The 22,947-nt window shown below is 45.7% G+C and overlaps 1 protein-coding gene and 1 non-coding gene across 2 annotated transcripts in view; both read right to left on the bottom strand.

Moving 5' to 3' along the window:
* Window positions 1-22,947, bottom strand: part of atp10a (ATPase phospholipid transporting 10A) — a 171,996-nt gene that overhangs the window by 56,994 nt on the left and 92,055 nt on the right. Inside the window, exons 11-12 of the mRNA XM_064952702.1 lie at window positions 5,000-5,103; window positions 531-657 (exon numbers count right to left, since the gene is read on the bottom strand). Of these exons, the coding sequence (XP_064808774.1) occupies window positions 531-657; window positions 5,000-5,103 (231 nt within the window). The remainder of the gene's footprint in view (window positions 1-530; window positions 658-4,999; window positions 5,104-22,947) is intronic.
* On the bottom strand, window positions 1,642-1,717 carry trnaa-ugc (transfer RNA alanine (anticodon UGC)). The gene has a single exon. It is a non-coding gene; the product is annotated as a tRNA-Ala (tRNA).

The following is a 22,947-nucleotide window of genomic DNA, read 5'->3' as shown; positions in this document are numbered from 1 at the left end:
TTTTAGCAATAGCATATATGAAATGTATTAATTACACTGTTAGAATATTGCAGTCAGAGTGACTGCTAGCTAGCTTGAAGGGGGGTCCTTTGAGGCCCAGTGGATCTAGAGTTAAGGGTGGGGGGTCCGTGGAGGCCCAGCGGTCCTAGTGTTAAGGGTGGGGGGTCCTTTGAGGCCCAGTGGACCTAGTGTTAAGGGTGGGGGGTCCGTGGAGACCTAGCGGTCCTAGTGTTAAGGGTGGGGGGTCCGTGGAGGCCCAGCGGTCCTAGTGTTAAGGGTGGGGGGTCCGTGGAGGCCCAGTGGTCCTAGTGTTAAGGGTGGGGGGTCCGTGGAGGCCCAGCGGTCCTAGTGTTAAGGGTGGGGGGTCCGTGGAGGCCCAGCGGTCCTAGTGTTAAGGGTGGGGGGTCCGTGGAGGCCCAGCGGTCCTAGTGTTAAGGGTGGGGGGTCCGTGGAGACCTAGCGGTCCTAGTGTTAAGGGTGGGGGGTCCGTGGAGGCCCAGCGGTCCTAGTGTTAAGAGTAACAACTTTACCTAATAGATGCAGGTTAATCTCCAGTCTCAGAGCAGACTGAAACAGCAGCTCTTCTCTTCCCTGTATGGCCGTCTCTGCCTCCAGATGATGTCGCAACCAGACAGCATACTCCTCCTTAGTCATAACCTGCCACAGACAGACACAGACAAACAGAGACACAGACAAACAGACAGACAGAGACCCAGACAAACAGACAGACAGACAGACACAGACAAACAGAGACACAGACAAACAGACAGACACAGACAGACAGAGACACAGACAAACAGAGACACAGACAAACAGACAGACAGAGACACAGACAAACAGACAGACAGACAGACAGACACAGACAGACAGAGACACAGACAGACAGAGACACAGACAGACAGACAGACAGACACAGACAAACAGAGACACAGACAAACAGACAGACAGAGACACAGACAAACAGACACAGACAGACAGACAGACAGACAGAGACACAGACAGACAGAGACACAGACAGACAGAGACACAGACAGACAGAAACACAGACAAACAGAGACACAGACAGACAGAGACACAGACAGACAGACAGACAGACAGACAGACAGACAGACAGAGACACAGACAGACAGAGACACAGACAGACAGAGACACAGACAGACAGAGACACAGACAGACAGAGACACAGACAGACAGAAACAGACAAAAAAATACTAATTTTTTATATTTATTTATCAGGGAGTCATACTGAGACCAAGGTGTATTTTACATAAATGACAGAAAACACACACATCAAAATATAAAAACCAAATGCGAGCCGAAAGAAAAACACGGTCATAGAAAAACACACATTCATCTGTAATAAAGTCCTCAAAATCAGATTTCTGAATTGACCTAGAGGCACCAGAACATCCCATTTAAGAATATTTTGAAGATTGTTCCACAACTAAGGTGCAGGAAAACTACAAGCTGATTTACCAGGATTTTCCAGAGTTAGCCAGCCCTGAGACCTGGGTTGGTAAACTTGTATGTCTATAGTTTAGTAATGATGTTATAATAATAATAATAATATATCCCATTTAGCAGACGCTTTTGTCCAAAGCGACTTACAAGTCGGCTGGGGCCACTACTTTTACATATGGGTGGTCCTAGCGGGAATCGAACCCACGACGCTTGGCGTTGCAAGCGCCATGCTCTACCGACTGAGCCACACAGGACCCCACAGACAGTTACAGTGGGAGTTTTACAAAAAGGGCTTTATAAATGAAAACATAGCGACGTATCAACCTAGGTGACATCACAGAGGACCAACCAACTGTCTGATAGAGAATGTGGTGATTACATCACAGAGGACCAACCAACTGTCTGATAGAGAATGTGGTGATGACATCACAGAGGGCCAACCAACTGTCTGATAGAGAATGTGGTGATGACATCACAGAGGGCCAACCAACTGTCTGATAGAGAATGTGGTGATGACATCAAAGAGGGCCAACCAACTGTCTGATAGAGATTGTGGTGATGACATCACAGAGGGCCAACCAACTGTCTGATAGAGAATGTGGTGATGACATCACAGAGGGCCAACCAACTGTCTGATAGAGAATGTGGTGATGACATCAAAGAGGGCCAACCAACTGTCTGATAGAGATTGTGGTGATGACATCACAGAGGGCCAACCAACTGTCTGATAGAGAATGTGGTGATGACATCACAGAGGGCCAACCAACTGTCTGATAGAGAATGTGGTGACATATAATCATCAGGTTAGGAGGAGTACATGGGCCTCCTTCCAGACCCTGGGGATAGTACCAGGTATAGTCATCAGGTTAGGAGGAGTACATGGGCCTCCTTCCAGACCCTGGGGATAGTACCAGATATAGTCATCAGGTTAGGAGGAGAACATGGGCCTCCTTCCAGACCCTGGGGATAGTACCAGGTATAGTCATCAGGTTAGGAGGAGTACATGGGCCTCCTTCCAGACCCTGGGGATAGTACCAGATATAGTCATCAGGTTAGGAGGAGTACATGGGCCTCCTTCCAGACCCTGGGGATAGTACCAGATATAGTCATCAGGTTAGGAGGAGTACATGGGCCTCCTTCCAGACCCTGGGGATAGTACCAGGTATAGTCATCAGGTTAGGAGGAGTACATGGGCCTCCTTCCAGACCCTGGGGATAGTACCAGATATAGTCATCAGGTTAGGAGGAGTACATGGGCCTCCTTCCAGACCCTGGGGATAGTACCAGGTATAGTCATCAGGTTAGGAGGAGTACATGGGCCTCCTTCCAGACCCTGGGGATAGTACCAGGTATAGTCATCAGGTTAGGAGGAGTACATGGGCCTCCTTCCAGACCCTGGGGATAGTACCAGATATAGTCATCAGGTTAGGAGGAGTACATGGGCCTCCTTCCAGACCCTGGGGATAGTACCAGATATAGTCATCAGGTTAGGAGGAGTACATGGGCCTCCTTCCAGACCCTGGGGATAGTACCAGATATAGTCATCAGGTTAGGAGGAGTACATGGGCCTCCTTCCAGACCCTGGGGATAGTACCAGGTATAGTCATCAGGTTAGGAGGAGTACATGGGCCTCCTTCCAGACCCTGGGGATAGTACCAGGTATAGTCATCAGGTTAGGAGGAGTACATGGGCCTCCTTCCAGACCCTGGGGATAGTACCAGATATAGTCATCAGGTTAGGAGGAGTACATGGGCCTCCTTCCAGACCCTGGGGATAGTACCAGGTATAGACATCAGGTTAGGAGGAGTACATGGGCCTCCTTCCAGACCCTGGGGATAGTACCAGGTATAGTCATCAGGTTAGGAGGAGTACATGGGCTCCTCCTCTTCCAGACCCTGGGGATAGTACCAGGTATAGTCATCAGGTTAGGAGGAGTACATGGGCCTCCTTCCAGACCCTGGGGATAGTACCAGGTATAGTCATCAGGTTAGGAGGAGTACATGGGCCTCCTTCCAGACCCTGGGGATAGTACCAGATATAGTCATCAGGTTAGGAGGAGTACATGGGCCTCCTTCCAGACCCTGGGGATAGTACCAGGTATAGTCATCAGGTTAGGAGGAGTACATGGGCCTCCTTCCAGACCCTGGGGATAGTACCAGGTATAGTCATCAGGTTAGGAGGAGTACATGGGCCTCCTTCCAGACCCTGGGGATAGTACCAGGTATAGTCATCAGGTTAGGAGGAGTACATGGGCCTCCTTCCAGACCCTGGGGATAGTACCAGATATAGTCATCAGGTTAGGAGGAGTACATGGGCCTCCTTCCAGACCCTGGGGATAGTACCAGATATAGTCATCAGGTTAGGAGGAGTACATGGGCCTCCTTCCAGACCCTGGGGATAGTACCAGGTATAGTCATCAGGTTAGGAGGAGTACATGAAATTAATCAAGCATATCAGGTTAGGAGGAGTACATGGGCCTCCTTCCAGACCCTGGGGATAGTACCAGGTATAGTCATCAGGTTAGGAGGAGTACATGAAATTAATCAAGCATATCAGTCCAAGTGGAGTAATTTATTACGTCAATCTTAAGCAAGGCATCCAGCACATCAGACAGGAAATTGTTTAAATCTAAAAAAAAAGATTCACTAAAATGTTGACGGGTTAACTATCGAGTCAGCTGGAGGCTGGCAGAGGGAAGAGCAGTCGATTGACTGTCCAGGGTCAATTAAACTACTGTTTCTCTCGAGCCTGTCGTGATAAAATTATGATTAAAAGCTTCACTTATCCCATTCTTCTCAGTTATGTTGCCAGAGCCAGACAGAACTTGCTTAGGCAGGGGAAGAAGAGGAATGTGTAAGCTTGGAGGCATTCAATTGACTTACCAGGGTCAATTAAAACCAACGTTTCTGTCAAATGAAAAGCCGAGATGAAATGATTAAAAGCATCACTTATCCCATTCTTCTTCGTTAAGATACCAGACGCGAGATAGTACATCTGTTTCTCAATTGTCTGACTGTTTTCCAGTCCACGACAGAATGTTTTCCAGTCCACGACAGAATGTTTTCCAGTCCACGACAGAATGTTTTCCAGTCCACGACAGAATGTTTTCCAGTCCACTACAGAATGTTTTCCAGTCCACGACAGAATGTTTTCCAGTCCACGACAGAATGTTTTCCAGTCCACGACAGAATGTTTTCCAGTCCACTACAGAATGTTTTCCAGTCCACTACAGAATGTTTTCCAGTCCACTACAGAATGTTTTCCAGTCCACTACAGAATGTTTTCCAGTCCACGACAGAATGTTTTCCAGTCCACGACAGAATGTTTTCCAGTCCACGACAGAATGTTTTCCAGTCCACTACTGAATGTTTTCCAGTCCACTACTGAATGTTTTCCAGTCCACTACAGAGTCAGTTCTCCTTGCTTTAGGCCCAGGCCCTGATTTCTCATCTGTTTGAGTTTAATGATGTAAATAGTTTCAAAATAAAAGTCCTATTAGTTGTTGAAGATGTATTGTCGTATTGCTGAAGCTGCGTTACCTTTTTTGCGATGCAGAGAGTACGAAGACCATCAGCAGCATAGAGGTTCAGGTAATTCTGGGTCTTGTATAGGATCTTTCTTTGGCGTTTCCCTTTGGAATCATCTGAAAAGTGAAAGATGAATGAATTAAACAAATGGAAGTTTGCATCAACATCAACTCCCTTTAATGTATCTGCAGGAAGGTTACTTCACACATCACTAAACATTTAGGAAACTTCTAAAGTACTATTCAGTAACAGTTTCCTCTATAACGTCACCTCAACCAGTCCACACGCTGCTTCTGACTCAGCTCTGAGAGTCGGGTTTCAACTGAGACTATTCATTTCGCTGTAATTAGAGTCATTCCCTCCCTGTTCAATCGAGGCTCTGGCATCCAGAAGTTTCAGTGGTATGACAACATTTCTTCTTGTCCATTTGGTCAAGTCAAAATATGATAGCTTTGCTACAGTGAACCTATTGTCAACTTAGCTTGGTCCCAGATCTGTTTGTGCTGTCTATAGTGTTTTCTGTAAGTAAGTGGCCAAATATAAAAGTAGCCAGCCAGGGAGTTCTGGGATGTAGGAGTCCGGGGGGGACATGCCCCTGAAATAGTTTGTGCAGAACGACCTCCTCTGGTACATTCTAACGCCTTGATTTCATCTGAAATACACAGCTAAATGATTGAACACTTTAACGACTTTATCAGACTGGTAAAATGAGTAAGAAGACAATTGAAATAAGTGAAAAGGTATGAATTCAGTGTGTTAGTTGTTTTGGATATTGTAAAGGCGTTCTTTTGTTGTTGAAGGAGAGTCGGACCGAAATGCAGCGTGTAAGTTACTCATGTTTAATGAATGAAGACAAAACGAACGAACTAACACGAATAACTAAATAAATACAAAAAAACAACAAACAGAACGAAACCTAATACAGCCTGCCTGACTGGTGCAACCTACACAGAGACAGGGACAATCACCCACGAAATGCAAAGCGAAAAACAGGCTACCTAAATATGGTTCCCAATCAGCGACAACGAGAAGCACCTGACTCTGATTGAGAACCGCCTCAGGCAGCCAACCTAATTAACACACACACACACACACCCCTAACCAGCTACAATCCCAACTACTACACAACCCCAATAAGAAAATACAATACAAAATAACCCCATGTCACACCCTGGTCTGACTAACTAATAAACTAAAACACACAATACTAAGACCAAGGCGTGACAGATATTGTCTTGGCGACTATGATCAGGACAACTTTCTGAGTTATAGAACATGAAAAGCTTTTTTTAATATTAAATCTCAAGATTAAATTCATATTTACAGTGTTACTGCAAGGAATGAATTGCCAAGTGTGACATTAGCATTTATCGGTTTTCTTTTATAAAATGTTGGACCAGAATGAGGCTCTCTCTCTACTACCCTATTGTTCCTGCAGTGAGGATTCAACATCTTCATCGAATGTTTCCATATTTATCTGCAGATAATAGTCAAAAACTCTGTCTGGAGGCCTCACGGGAGCCTCGCGTATATATATCATATATATTGATGTTTTGTATGACACAAATATATGGTGGCCTCTGCTTATTGGCTGCTTATTCAAGCCAAACCGTTTTTTTACTGGGGCGGGGGGGCTTAGTAGCTCAGTCTTGGTCTCCACTTACTGTTGAGAGTTATATTAAAATAAATGACACAACGTGTAATTTCTACATTTGGTTATGTATCAACAGTCCCTTAACAAGCCCATGTCAGGTTTAGATTGGTAAGTCAGTCTAGTGGCCAGCTATCTAAACCTAGTAGTTTAGCATGGTCAAACTAATGATCCCATTGACCATTAGTTATATACTGAACAAAAAACTACAAATATAGAAATGCAAGAGGCTGAGGCACAGAGTAGGACTATTCAGAGCTGGGTTGGGGGCCTATTCAGAGCTGGGTTGGGGGCTGAGGGGCTGAGGCACAGGGTAGACTTATTCAGAGCTGGGCTGAGGGCTGAGAGGCCTATTCAGAACTGGGCTGAGGGCTGAGAGGCCTATTCAGAGCTGGGTTGGGGGCTGAGGGGCCTATTCAGAACTGGGCTGAGGGCTGGGGGCCTATTCAGAGCTGGGTTGGGGGCCTATTCAGAGCTGGGTTGGGGGCCTATTCAGAGCTGGGTTGGGGGCCTATTCAGAGCTGGGCTGAGGGCTGAGAGGCCTATTCAGAGCTGGGCTGAGAGGCCTATTCAGAGCTGGGTTGGGGGGCCTATTCAGAGCTGGGCTGGGGGGCCTATTCAGAGCTGGGCTGGGGGGCCTATTCAGAGCTGGGCTGAGAGGCCTATTCAGAGCTGGGTTGGGGGCCTATTCAGAGCTGGGCTGGGGGCTGAGGGGCCTATTCAGAGCTGGGTTGGGGGCTGGGGGGCCTATTCAGAGCTGGGTTGGGGGCCTATTCAGAGCTGGGTTGGGGGCTGGGGGGCCTATTCAGTGCTGGGTTGGGGGCTGAGGCACAGGGTAGAACTATTCAGAGCTGGGTTGGGGGATCCGTAAAAATCCTTGGATCGAGATGGCATATAAATGTGAAGCATCCTGTTGGCATTTCCAGTCACCCCCAAATATGGTGATGAGAGGAAGCCAAGTGGCTGGCCATTGGGAAAGATGGATTTTGGCCGACATTCTGCAAGTGTTCTCATCTATCAAACATTTAATCTCAACCCAGTTCTCTCTTACCAAATCTTGAATCGGTTACGACCAGAGTGAACTAAGTTTTGTAGAGTGCAAGGGGCAAATTGAGTTATTGCACACGGGCACTTCGGGGGAGAACACATTCTCTAACGGAAATATGTGAATACGTGCCATAACGAGCCAATCTCGCCAGCTCCTCTCTGCCCACCTCCTGGTTTATTCTGCTCCCATTGGAAACAACAGGCTGTAGTTCATCTTGGGTTAGATATAAACAAATATTTGACACTATTCAGAGGAGCTGGGCTTGGGGTGAGACTGAGAACTCTGTCCCAAAAGACTTGCCTCACTCTATAAACTAAACTACAAAATGGTCCCACACATCCTGAAGATTGGCTACAGAGGACCGTTGAAATGATGGACGTTCAGTACGCTCTAACACCTAGGTTGTGTCCCAAATGGCAACCCCTTATGGGCCCTGGTCAAAAGTAAAGAACTATTTAGGGAATAGGGTGCCATTTGGGACTGGAAAAATCAATATCATCGTTCACAAATGAATCCAGGATTGTTTCAGAGTAACTGAGTAAAGATGCCAGAATAAAAAAGCACCACTTTCTCTTGATTTACGGCGGTTATCAAGGTCCTTTATTCAAGGTGATACAATGATAACTTTCTACCACAGTTCAACCTGACTTCATTAATGAAGAGCATTCACACAGGTCCAATACTGAATACATTATTGCAGGGTAAGGACAAAGTTTTTGATTCATCACAGAAACCCTGTTGCATTTACTGGCAGGGTCACACTGAATGGGGTACCATGTCTTAAAAAGCGTGTCACAACTGCTCACTCAATACTGACTTGCTAAGCAACCATGGACAGGTGTCTAGTGACGGTGTGTACACAGAATTAGTGAAAAAGTGCCTCTGAAGCTCTTTGCGTTCCTGGCTGACTAACAACGTGTGTGTGCGTGTGTGTAGACCTTCGCCCTTAAGGATTTTTAGACCTACTCTACTATATATTTCCCTCTTACAACAGCCAGAAATAAACCTGCTGGGCCTCATTCTCTATATAAGGAATAAACCTACTGGGCCTCATTCTCTATATCAGGAATAAACTTGCTGGGCCCCATTCTCTATATCAGGAATAAACCTACTGGGCCTCATTCTCTATATCAGGAATAAACCTGCTGGGCCTAATTCTCTATATCAGGAATAAACCTGCTGGGCCTCATTCTCTATATCAGGAATAAACCTGCTGGGCCTCATTCTCTATATCAGGAATAAACCTACTGGGCCTCATTCTCTATATCAGGAATAAACCTGCTGGGCCTAATTCTCTATATCAGGAATAAACCTGCTGGGCCTCATTCTCTATATCAGGAATAAACCTGCTGGGCCTCATTCTCTATATCAGGAATAAACCTGCTGGGCCTCATTCTCTATATCAGGAATAAACCTGCTGGGCCTCATTCTCTATATCAGGAATAAACCTGCTGGGCCTCATCCCCTCTATCAGGAAGGAACCTGTAACGGGTTTCTTCTACCTCCTTCTCTGACGAAGAGGTGGAATAAGGATCGGACCAAAATGCAGCGTGATTCGTTCGATACATCTTTAATGATGAAAAAACACGAACAATACAAAACAACAAACGTCGAAAACCGAAACAGCCCTGACTGGTGCAACAAACACAGAGACAGGAACAATCACCCACAAACACACAGTGAAACCCAGGCTACCTAAATATGGTTCCCAATCAGAGACAACGATAATCACCTGACTCTGATTGAGAACCGCCTCAGGCAGCCATAGACTAATCTATACACCCCACACAACCCCAAGACGAAACACACTACAAATAAACCCATGTCACACCCTGGCCTGACTCAATAAATGAAGATAAACATAATAAATATAGACCAGGGCGTGACAGAACCAGGCGGGCCTCATCCCCTCTATCAGGAAAGAACCAGGAGGGCCTCATCCCCTATATCTGCAAGGAACCAGGAGGGCCTCATCCCCTATATCTGCAAGAAACCAGGCGGGCCTCATCCCCTATATCTGCAAGGAACCAGGCGGGCCTCATCCCCTATATCTGCAAGGAACCAGGAGGGCCTCATCCCCTCTATCAGGAAGAAACCAGGCGGGCCTCATCCCCTATATCTGGAAGGAACCAGGCGGGCCTCATCCCCTATATCAGGAAGGAACCAGGAGGGCCTCATCCCCTATATCAGGAAGGAACCAGGCGGGCCTCATCCCCTATATCTGCAAGGAACCAGGAGGGCCTCATCCCCTATATCTGCAAGGAACCAGGCGGGCCTCATCCCCTATATCTGCAAGAAACCAGGAGGGCCTCATCCCCTATATCTGGAAGGAACCAGGCGGGCCTCATCCCCTATATCAGGAAGGAACCAGGAGGGCCTCATCCCCTATATCTGCAAGGAACCAGGAGGGCCTCATCCCCTATATCTGGAAGGAACCAGGCGGGCCTCATCCCCTATATCTGGAAGGAACCAGGCGGGTCTCATCCCCTATATCAGGAAGGAACCAGGCGGGCCTCATCCCCTCTATCAGGAAGGAACCAGGAGGGCCTCATCCCCTATATCTGGAAGGAACCAGGCGGGCCTCATCCCCTATATCAGGAAGGAACCAGGCGGGCCTCATCCCCTATATCAGGAAGGAACCAGGCGGGCCTCATCCCCTATATCTGCAAGGAACCAGGAGGGCCTCATCCCCTATATCAGGAAGGAACCAGGCGGGCCTCATCCCCTATATCTGGAAGAAACCAGGCGGGCCTCATCCCCTATATCTGGAAGGAACCAGGAGGGCCTCATCCCCTATATCTGGAAGGAACCAGGAGGGCCTCATCCCCTATATCAGGAAGGAACCAGGAGGGCCTCATCCCCTATATCTGGAAGGAACCAGGCGGGCCTCATCGCCTATATCTGGAAGGAACCAGGCGGGTCTCATCCCCTATATCTGGAAGGAACCAGGCGGGCCTCATCCCCTATATCAGGAAGGAACCAGGAGGGCCTCATCCCCTATATCTGCAAGGAACCAGGCGGGCCTCATCCCCTATATCTGCAAGGAACCAGGCGGGCCTCATCCCCTATATCTGCAAGGAACCAGGAGGGCCTCATCCCCTATATCTGGAAGGAACCAGGCGGGCCTCATCCCCTATATCTGGAAGGAACCAGGCGGGCCTCATCCCCTATATCTGCAAGGAACCAGGAGGGCCTCATCCCCTATATCTGGAAGGAACCAGGCGGGCCTCATCCCCTATATCTGGAAGGAACCAGGCGGGCCTCATCCCCTATATCTGGAAAGAACCAGGAGGGCCTCATCCCCTATATCTGGAAGGAACCAGGCGGGCCTCATCCCCTATATCTGCAAGAAACCAGGAGGGCCTCATCCCCTATATCAGGAAGGAACCAGGAGGGCCTCATCCCCTATATCAGGAAGGAACCAGGCGGGTCTCATCCCCTATATCTGGAAGGAACCAGGCGGGCCTCATCCCCTCTATCAGGAAGGAACCAGGCGGGCCTCATCCCCTCTATCAGGAAGGAACCAGGCGGGCCTCATCCCCTATATCAGGAAGGAACCAGGAGGGCCTCATCCCCTATATCAGGAAGGAACCAGGCGGGCCTCATCCCCTATATCAGGAAGGAACCAGGAGGGTCTCATCCCCTATATCTGCAAGGAACCAGGAGGGCCTCATCCCCTATATCTGGAAGGAACCAGGCGGGTCTCATCCCCTATATCAGGAAGGAACCAGGAGGGCCTCATCCCCTATATCTGCAAGGAACCAGGCGGGCCTCATCCCCTATATCTGGAAGGAACCAGACGGGCCTCATCCCCTATATCAGGAAGGAACCAGGCGGGCGTCATCCCCTATATCTGGAAGGAACCAGGCGGGCCTCATCCCCTATATCTGCAAGGAACCAGGCGGGCCTCATCCCCTATATCTGCAAGGAACCAGGCGGGCCTCATCCCCTATATCTGTAAGAGAATTCACCCCCGTAGTGGACAAAAATGAATGGCAAATTATTGGCATAGGACAAACCATGTACACATTGGCCAATACCACCCAAAGCGGCGTTGATTCATGCAAAGTTTACTTCTATTGCCATATGGGTATTGCCAGTTGTAACACTTCAAAAATCCAACAGGTGGCGATTGCACTCCACCATGGTTTTTCATATTGATATTGGACTCCAAGTCAACATCCAAAAGCCAAATTTTGAAAAAATGAATTTTTTGAAAAAAACGTATCACCCCTTAAAAAAGTGCTTTCTGGACCGTTTTTCGAAATTCTTTCGCTTTTTTTGACAATTACACATGTATAAGAACTGTATGAAAATACTTTTGTCCAATTTTATTATCATAATTTTTTTAATTTTTTTACTTGCGCATATTGCATATGTTTTGTCCATCTGCAATATGATTTCATAGGAAGTCAGAAGTCAAAAGTCAAAAATTATTAAATTTCATAAACTTCACACACCCCTAAAAAAGTGCTTTCTGGACCGTTTTTCGAAAATTTTTCTCATTTTGTGTCAGTTACACACGTATAAGAACTGTATCAACATACTTTAGTCATATTTTATTATCATAATTTTTTTTTTTTTTTTTACTTGCGCATATTGCATGTGTTTTCTCCATCTGCAATATGATTTCATAGGAAGTCAGAAGTCAAAAGTCAAAAATTATTAAATTTCATAAAAAACTTCACACACCCCTAAAAAAGTGCTTTCTGGACCGTTTTTCGAAATTTTTTCGAATTTTGTGTCAGTTACACACGTATAAGAACTGTATCAACATACTTTAGTCATATTTTATTATCATAATTTTTATTTTTTTTACTTGCGCATTATTGCATGTGTTTTGTCCATCTGCAATATGATTTCATAGGAAGTCAGAAGTCAAAAGTCAAAAATTATTAAATTTCATAAAAAACTTCACACACCCCTAAAAAAGTGCTTTCTGGACCGTTTTTCGAAAAAATTTTCGAATTTTGTGTCAGTTACACAAGTATAAGAACTGTATCAACATACTTTAGTCATATTTTATTATCATAATGTTTTTTTTTTTTTTTTGCTTGTGCATAAGGCATATGTTTTGTGGGGGCCAAATGTCATAATAAATTTGACATGCTCAAAAATCCTTCAGAAATGCAAAATTGACTGGCCTGATGAACTCGGGATGGCCGGGCAGTGATTGTTGTTCCTTTCAATCACTCGTGGTGTTGATTTCATCATGTCCATTTGTTTATGTTTTCTCACTTTTGCAAAGTCACTGTGCATTTGCCATATGGTTAACTGGGCATTCACCATCACCAATTTGTCATGCCATAAAAATCATGCAGGAATGCCAAATTGACTGGCCCGATGACCTCGGGATGGCTGGGCAGTGATACTGGTACCTCTCCATCGCTCGTTTGGGCTGATTTCAGAATGTCGCTTTTGGTGATGGTACCTCACCGCTTAAACATATTGCTAATGGACAAGAGTCACCTGCAAGTCACCGTCCATCAGTCAATTTGATATCATTCAAAGCTAACTATTGGAGGCACTGTCAGTCTCTACGCACCCCAATGATACGTCCCTCAATCCATGTTGTGTATCTGTGTGATTTAGTTTTCCTTTGAATTTTTATGGGAAAAATGACTGATTTACAGTTCATGGGGGTTGCCTAATCATATATATGAAGTTTTGGAAAGATCTGATATTTTTAACCCCTCCAAACAGCCCATGAGACACCAATTATGGCACTTCCGGTTGGCACAGGAAGCTGTAACTCAACATACATCCTCATTGGGGTATTCCATTAGAGAATCCTGAGTTTTAAGTCTTTACCATGAAAACTGACTGATTTACACAGGGTTCAATGCACTATGTCCATCAAATTGCAGGCAGTGTATGGGTATACACTTTTAGGGCGATTTGAACCACTTCCGGTTGGTCCAGGAAGCTTAGAATCGACACAGGTAGACCTTATAGTGGTCTGATGGACTGGTACCAAAGACAGGTTCATACAGCATTCATAACCCATAAAGACTCCAGGTTGTATTTAGTGGAGCAGCCAATGTATTCCTATGGGGAGAGAAGTCAATGAACACTGTTTTTATGTAAACACCTTCTTTTGACTGTGAAGGGTTAATGTCACACGGTCAAGGATAGGCTTGGACAGATCAGGAGGACCTTAGGAACAGTCCTGTGGTTGAATTGTCTTTCTAAACCTAACGGTTCCGCCGCTGTCACCCAAAATCAAATGACGTACTGGTGAAGGCTTCATATTGGGCCTATTTTTCTCATGGTCGCGCGCTCAGACCGAGCGAGCTACGGTCAAGCGGGGCACCTCGTTGGACTCGGCACAGTCTGGACACTATGGTCATGCCATTGTTTGTGTTGATTTCAGAATGTCCATTTGGTCATGTTTTCTCACTTTTGCAAAGTCACTGTGCATTTGCCATATGGTTAACTGGGCAGTCACCATCACCAATTTGTCATGCCATAAAAATCATGCAGGAATGCCAAATTGACTGGCCCGATGACATAGGGATGTCTGGGCAGTGATACTGGTACCTCTCCATCGCTCGTTTGGGTTGATTTCAGAATGTCGCTTTTGGTGATGGTACCTCACTGTTAAAACATATTGCAAATGTTCCTTACTTTTGCAAAGTCACTGAAAATTTGTGCAGGAATGCCAAATTGACTGGCCCGATGAACTCGGGATGTCTTGGCAGTGATTCTGGTACCTCTCCATCACTCGTTAGGGTTGATTCCAGAATGTCCATTTGGTGATTTTTCTCACTCTTTCAAAGTCACTGTGCATTTGCCATATGGTTAACTGGGCAGTCACCATTACCAATTTGTCATGCTATAAAAATCACGCAGGAATGCCAAATTGACTGGCCCGATGACCTCGGGATGGCTGGGCAGTGATACTGGTACCTCTCCATGGCTCGTTTGGGTTGATTTCAGAATGTCGCTTTTGGTGATGGTACCTCACTGTTAAAACATATTGCAAATGTTCCTTACTTTTGCAAAGTCACTGAAAATTTGTGCAGGAATGCCAAATTGACTGGCCCGATGAAGTCGGGATGGCTTGGCAGTGATTCTGGTACCTCTCCATCACTCGTTAGGGTTGATTCCAGAATGTCCATTTGGTGATTTTTCTCACTCTTTCAAAGTCACTGTGCATTTGCCATATGGTTAACTGGGCAGTCACCATTACCAATTTGTCATGCCATAAAAATCATGCAGGAATGCCAAATTGACTGGCCCGATGACCTCGGGATGGCTGGGCAGTGATACTGGTACCTCTCCATCGCTCGTTAGGGTTGATTCCAGAATGTCCATTTGGTGATTTTTCTCACTCTTTCAAAGTCACTGTGCATTTGCCATATGGTTAACTGGGTAGTCACCATTACCAATTTGTCATGCTATAAAAATCATGCAGGAATGCCAAATTGACTGGCCCGATGACCTCGGGATGGCTGGGCAGTGATACTGGTACCTCTCCATCGCTCGTTTGGGTTGATTTCAGAATGTCGCTAATGGTGATGGTACCTCACTGTTAAAACATATTGCAAATGTTCCTTACTTTTGCAAAGTCACTGAAAATTTGTGCAGGAATGCCAAATTGACTGGCCCGATGAACTCGGGATGGCTTGGCAGTGATTCTGGTACCTCTCCATCACTCGTTAGGGTTGATTCCAGAATGTCCATTTGGTGATTTTTCTCACTCTTTCAAAGTCACTGTGCATTTGCCATATGGTTAACTGGGCAGTCACCATTACCAATTTGTCATGCCATAAAAATCATGCAGGAATGCCAAATTGACTGGCCCGATGACATAGGGATGTCTGGGCAGTGATACTGGTACCTCTCCATCGCTCGTTTGGGTTGATTTCAGAATGTCGCTTTTGGTGATGGTACCTCACCGCTTAAACATATTGCTAATGGACAAGAGTCACCTGCAAGTCACCGTCCATCAGTCAATTTGATATCATTCTGACACCAAACTGATACAAACTGACACCAAACCCACTTTTCCCAACTCATTTAGGAGCCAAGTATAACATACTTCAGAGCTGGCCCAAAATTCACAAGGCCTTCGGTACAAAACATTAAAAAACCATAAAACACATAGTTACTTTCTAGCTGCGGGGCCAGTTCGGACATTATGTGTAGTCCTATGTGAGGCGACCCCGAATCCCGAGTTTCGGCTCGATAGGTAATTTGGTGTCTGAGTAAAAGCCTAATTGGTGCTGAAAATCCACTTTTTTCCATGCCTTGCTACGGGGTCCTTGAATGAGCTATCGGACCGAGATGTTGGGTTCTGTCTCTATGGGCCGAGACGGTCACAATGCACCTAGTCTTGTGTCTCTGGGACATTTCTAAATGTCGCCATTTTCGTAATGGTCAAAATGAATTGAAGTCATTGCAAATGTTCGACGCTGTTTCTCGGTCCGAGAACATTCTAGAGCGCCGTAACTCACCACGCACTATCTACCTGAGGTCTAGAACAGGATTCTAAAGTTTCGGAACTCTAGGTCTGACGGTTCTTTTTTAGCTCGAACAAAGCTAACTATTGGAGGCACTGTCAGTCTCTACACACCCCAATACGTCCCTCCATCCAAGTTGTGTATCTGTGTGATTTATTTTTCCTTTGAATTTTTATGGGAAAAATGACTGATTTACAGTTCATGGGGGTTGTCTAATCACACATATGAAGTTTTGGACAGATCTGATTTTTTTAACCCTTCCAAACAGCCCCTGAGACACCAATTATGGCACTTCCGGTTGGCACAGGAAGCTATAAATACACACATGTCTTGACTGACATAGAAACCTAGGGAATCCTGAGTTTTAAGTCTTTAAGTTGAGAATTGACTGATCTACACAGGGTTGAATAATGCAGAGGCCTCGGCACCTTTCGAGGTGATGTACATCCAAATACCTTTTGGGTCAATTTAACCACTTCCGGTTGCTCCAGGAAGCTTAGAATCGACACAGGTAGACCTCATAGTGGTCTGATGGAATGTCATAGAAGACAGGTTCATACAGCATTCATAACCCATATAGACTCCAGGTTGTATTTAGGGGAGCAGGCAATGTATTCCTATGGGGAGAGAAGTCAATGCACACTGTTTTTTTGTAAACACCTTCTTTTAACTGTGAAAGGTTAATGCCACACAGTCAAGGTTAGGCTTGCACAGATCGGGAGGACCTTAGGAACAGTCCTGTGTTTGAATTGTCCTTCTAAACCTAACGGTTCCGCCGCTGTCACCCAAAATCCAATGACATTGTGGTGCAGGCATCATTGTGGGCCTATTTTTCTCATGGTCGCTGCGCTCAGACCGAGCGAGCTACGGTCAAGCGGGGCACCTCGTTGGACTCGGCACGGCCTTGGGATTATGTTTATGCCATTGCCTGCTCTCTGTGTCTTTAAACACCACGCTTTGTCACTCCATCCTTGCTGTGTGTGTGTGTGAGAGCTTTTCTTTGACATCTGTTGGGAAAAATGACTGATTTACAGTTCATGGGGGTTGTCTAATCACACAGATGAAGTTTTGGACAGATCTGATTTTTTTAACCCTTCCAAACAGCCCCTGAGACACCAATTATGGCACTTCCGGTTGGCACAGGAAGCTATAAATACACACATGTCTTGACTGACATAGAAACCTAGGGAATCCTGAGTTTTAAGTCTTTAAGTTGAGAATTGACTGATCTACACAGGGTTGAATAATGCAGAGGCCTCGGCACCTTTCGAGGTGATGTACATCCAAATACCTTTTGGGTCAATTTAACCACTTCCGGTTGCTCCAGGAAGCTTAGAATCGACACAGGTAGACCTCATAGTGGTCTGATGGAATGTCATAGAAGACAGGTTCATACAGCATTCATAACCCATATAGACTCCAGGTTGTATTTAGGGGAGCAGGCAATGTATTCCTATGGGGAGAGAAGTCAATGCACACTGTTTTTATGTAAACACCTTCTTTTGACTGTGAAGGGTTAATGTCACACGGTCAAGGATAGGCTTGGACAGATCAGGAGGACCTTAGGAACATTCCTGTGGTTGAATTGTCTTTCTAAACCTAACGGTTCCGCCGCTGTCACTCAAAATCAAATGACGTACTGGTGCAGGCTTCATATTGGGCCTATTATTCTCATGGTCGCTGCGCTCAGACCGAGCGAGCTATGGTCAAGCGGGGCACCTCGTTGGACTCGGCACAGTCTGGACACTATGGTGATGCCATTGTTTGTGTTGATTCCAGAATGTTCATTTGGTCATGTTTTCTCACTTTTGCAAAGTCACTGTGCATTTGCCATATGGTTAACTGGGCAGTCACCATCACCAATTTGTCATGCCATAAAAATCATGCAGGAATGCCAAATTGACTGGCCCGATGACATAGGGATGGCTGGGCAGTGATTTTGGTACCTCTCCATCGCTCGTTTGGGTTGATTTCAGAATGTCGCTTTTGGTGATGGTACCTCACTGTTAAAACATATTGCAAATGTTCCTTACTTTTGCAAAGTCACTGAAAATTCGTGCAGGAATGCCAAATTGACTGGCCCGATGAACTCGGGATGGCTGGGCAGTGATTCTGGTACCTCTCCATCGCTCGTTTGGGTTGATTTCAGAATGTCGCTTTTGGTGATGGTACCTCACCGCTTAAACATATTGCAAATGTTCCTTACTTTTGCAAAGTCACTGAAAATTTGTGCAGGAATGCCAAATTGACTGGCCCGATGAAGTCGGGATGGCTTGGCAGTGATTCTGGTACCTCTCCATCGCTCGTTAGGGTTGATTCCAGAATGTCCATTTGGTGATTTTTCTCACTCTTTCAAAGTCACTGTGCATTTGCCATATGGTTAACTGGGCAGTCACCATCACCAATTTGTCATGCTATAAAAATCATGCAGGAATGCCAAATTGACTGGCCCGATGACCTCGGGATGGCTGGGCAGTGATTTTGGCACCTCTCCATCGCTCGTTTGGGTTGATTTCAGAATGTCGCTTTTGGTGATGGTACCTCACCGCTTAAACATATTGCAAATGTTCCTTACTTTTGCAAAGTCACTGAAAATTTGTGCAGGAATGCCAAATTGACTGGCCCGATGAAGTCGGGATGGCTTGGCAGTGATTCTGGTACCTCTCCATCACTCGTTAGGGTTGATTCCAGAATGTCCATTTGGTGATTTTTCTCACTCTTTCAAAGTCACTGTGCATTTGCCATATGGTTAACTGGGCAGTCACCATTACCAATTTGTCATGCTATAAAAATCACGCAGGAATGCCAAATTGACTGGCCCGATGACCTCGGGATGGCTGGGCAGTGATACTGGTACCTCTCCATGGCTCGTTTGGGTTGATTTCAGAATGTCGCTTTTGGTGATGGTACCTCACTGTTAAAACATATTGCAAATGTTCCTTACTTTTGCAAAGTCACTGAAAATTTGTGCAGGAATGCCAAATTGACTGGCCCGATGAAGTCGGGATGGCTTGGCAGTGATTCTGGTACCTCTCCATCACTCGTTAGGGTTGATTCCAGAATGTCCATTTGGTGATTTTTCTCACTCTTTCAAAGTCACTGTGCATTTGCCATATGGTTAACTGGGCAGTCACCATTACCAATTTGTCATGCCATAAAAATCATGCAGGAATGCCAAATTGACTGGCCCGATGCCATAGGGATGTCTGGGCAGTGATACTGGTACCTCTCCATCGCTCGTTTGGGTTGATTTCAGAATGTCGCTTTTGGTGATGGTACCTCACCGCTTAAACATATTGCTAATGGACAAGAGTCACCTGCAAGTCACCGTCCATCAGTCAATTTGATATCATTCTGACACCAAACTGATACAAACTGACACCAAACCCACTCTTCCCAACTCATTTAGGAGCCAAGTATAACATACTTCAGAGCTGGCCCAAAATTCACAAGGCCTTCGGTACAAAACATTAAAAAACCATAAAACACATAGTTACTTTCTAGCTGCGGGGCCAGTTCGGACATTATGTGTAGTCCTATGTGAGGCGACCCCGAATCCCGAGTTTCGGCCCGATAGGTCATTTGGTGTCCGAGTAAAAGCCTAATTGGTGCTGAAAATCCACTTTTTTCAATGCCTTGCTACGGGGTCCTTGAATGAGCTATCGGACCGAGATGTTGGGTTCTGTCTCTATGGGCCGAGACGGTCACAATGCACCTAGTCTTGTGTCTCTGGGACATTTCTAAATGTCGCCATTTTCGTAATGGTCAAAATGAATTGAAGTCATTGCAAATGTTCGACGCTGTTTCTCGGTCCGAGAACATTCTAGAGCGCCGTAACTCACCACGCACTATCTACCTGAGGTCTAGAACAGGATTCTAAAGTTTCGGAACTCTAGGTCTGACGGTTCTTTTTTAGCTCGAACAAAGCTAACTATTGGAGGCACTGTCAGTCTCTACACACCCCAATACGTCCCTCCATCCAAGTTGTGTATCTGTGTGATTTATTTTTCCTTTGAATTTTTATGGGAAAAATGACTGATTTACAGTTCATGGGGGTTGTCTAATCACACATATGAAGTTTTGGACAGATCTGATTTTTTAACCCTTCCAAACAGCCCCTGAGTCACCAATTATGGCACTTCCGGTTGGCACAGGAAGCTATAAATACACACATGTCTTGACTGACATAGAAACCTAGGGAATCCTGAGTTTTAAGTCTTTAAGTTGAGAATTGACTGATCTACACAGGGTTGAATAATGCAGAGGCCTCGGCACCTTTCGAGGTGATGTACATCCAAATACCTTTTGGGTCAATTTAACCACTTCCGGTTGCTCCAGGAAGCTTAGAATCGACACAGGTAGACCTCATAGTGGTCTGATGGAATGTCATAGAAGACAGGTTCATACAGCATTCATAACCCATATAGACTCCAGGTTGTATTTAGGGGAGCAGGCAATGTATTCCTATGGGGAGAGAAGTCAATGCACACTGTTTTTTTGTAAACACCTTCTTTTAACTGTGAAAGGTTAATGCCACACAGTCAAGGTTAGGCTTGCACAGATCGGGAGGACCTTAGGAACAGTCCTGTGTTTGAATTGTCCTTCTAAACCTAACGGTTCCGCCGCTGTCACCCAAAATCCAATGACATTGTGGTGCAGGCATCATTGTGGGCCTATTTTTCTCATGGTCGCTGCGCTCAGACCGAGCGAGCTACGGTCAAGAGGGGCACCTCGTTGGACTCGGCACGGCCTTGGGATTATGTTTATGCCATTGCCTGCTCTCTGTGTCTTTAAACACCACGCTTTGTCACTCCATCCTTGCTGTGTGTGTGTGTGAGAGCTTTTCTTTGACATCTGTTGGGAAAAATGACTGATTTACAGTTCATGGGGGTTGTCTAATCACACAGATGAAGTTTTGGACAGATCTGATTTTTTTAACCCTTCCAAACAGCCCCTGAGACACCAATTATGGCACTTCCGGTTGGCACAGGAAGCTATAAATACACACATGTCTTGACTGACATAGAAACCTAGGGAATCCTGAGTTTTAAGTCTTTAAGTTGAGAATTGACTGATCTACACAGGGTTGAATAATGCAGAGGCCTCGGCACCTTTCGAGGTGATGTACATCCAAATACCTTTTGGGTCAATTTAACCACTTCCGGTTGCTCCAGGAAGCTTAGAATCGACACAGGTAGACCTCATAGTGGTCTGATGGAATGTCATAGAAGACAGGTTCATACAGCATTCATAACCCATAAAGACCCCAGGTTGTATTTAGGGGAGCAGGCAATGTATTCCTATGGGGAGAGAAGTCAATGCACACTGTTTTTTTGTAAACACCTTCTTTTAACTGTGAAAGGTTAATGCCACACAGTCAAGGTTAGGCTTGCACAGATCGGGAGGACCTTAGGAACAGTCCTGTGTTTGAATTGTCCTTCTAAACCTAACGGTTCCGCCGCTGTCACCCAAAATCAAATGACATTGTGGTGCAGGCTTCATTGTGGGCCTATTTTTCTCATGGTCGCTGCGCTCAGACCGAGTGAGCTACGGTCAAGCGGGGCACCTCGTTGGACTCGGCCCTGCCTTGGGATTATGTTTATGCCATTGCCTGCTCTCTGTGTCTTTAAACACCACGCTTTGTCACTCCATCCTTGCTGTGTGTGTGTGTGAGAGCTTTTCTTTGACATCTGTTGGGAAAAATGACTGATTTACAGTTCATGGGGGTTGTCTAATCACACATATGAAGTTTTGGACAGATCTGATTTTTTTAACCCTTCCAAACAGCCCCTGAGACACCAATTATGGCACTTCCGGTTGGCACCGGAAGCTATAAATAAACTCATATCCTCATTGGGGTATGCCTTTACAGAATCCTGAGTTTTAAGTCTTTACATTAAGAACTGAGTTATTTACGGAGGGTTTAGTGAGTGTGTGTTATTTCAGAAAATCATAGAAAATCACAGAAATGTCGCAGAGCTCCGCAGCACATTTTAAAAATACTCGTATGAACACCCTGCAACTGGATCTGTAACCGTTGAAAAAAAAAACACCTATATCTGAACATCACGATCTGGTCACCGTACGATTTCTCGTAAATGACGATAGATAAATGGCCGATTTTTTTTTTATTCACACCGGAGGCTCCTTGACTTTGACGTGAAGTGAAAAAATCTTTTCTCTATTTTCATTTTGGACCTTTAATCCCAGAAATATGGCCATAACTCAAAAACCGTTGAGGCCTAGACGCCATCTTGTTCGGGGCCATCTTCCCATAATGCCAAACCTACGCTCACCAAGTTTCGGCTTCGAAATATTTTCAGTTTTCGAGATATGGCACGTCGTGATTCGGGATGTTTTGTCCAATAGCAATATGATTGCTTATGCCCTCTTGTGGGATATTCCGGCATAGCGCAAAAATGGGCTAAAATTTGTTTATTTTATTAAACGAAAACCGAATGTCCGACAAAGTTCATTTGATGACTTCCCGGTAGGTCTGGCCCTACCGCTCGGCCCGACGCCGTCCCCGAATTTCTAAAATGTTTTCGGACGTCTAGTAAGGGACCGTACAGTTCCAATAGGGACTTTCTCACTAACCATACGGTGATTGTCGAAATGTTCCCTTAAGGTATGCAAGGAACCAGGCGGGCCTCATCCCCTATATCTGGAAAGAACCAGGAGGGCCTCATCCCCTATATCTGGAAGGAACCAGGAGGGCCTCATCCCCTATATCTGGAAGAAACCAGGCGGGCCTCATCCCCTATATCTGCAAGGAACCAGGCGGGCCTCATCCCCT

The sequence above is a fragment of the Oncorhynchus masou genome, chromosome 31, assembly GCF_036934945.1.
Source record: "Oncorhynchus masou masou isolate Uvic2021 chromosome 31, UVic_Omas_1.1, whole genome shotgun sequence".
NCBI classification, from domain to species: Eukaryota; Metazoa; Chordata; class Actinopteri; order Salmoniformes; family Salmonidae; genus Oncorhynchus; species Oncorhynchus masou.
Note: the sequence above shows the minus strand (reverse complement) of the source record. Positions and strands in the feature narration are given on the sequence as shown.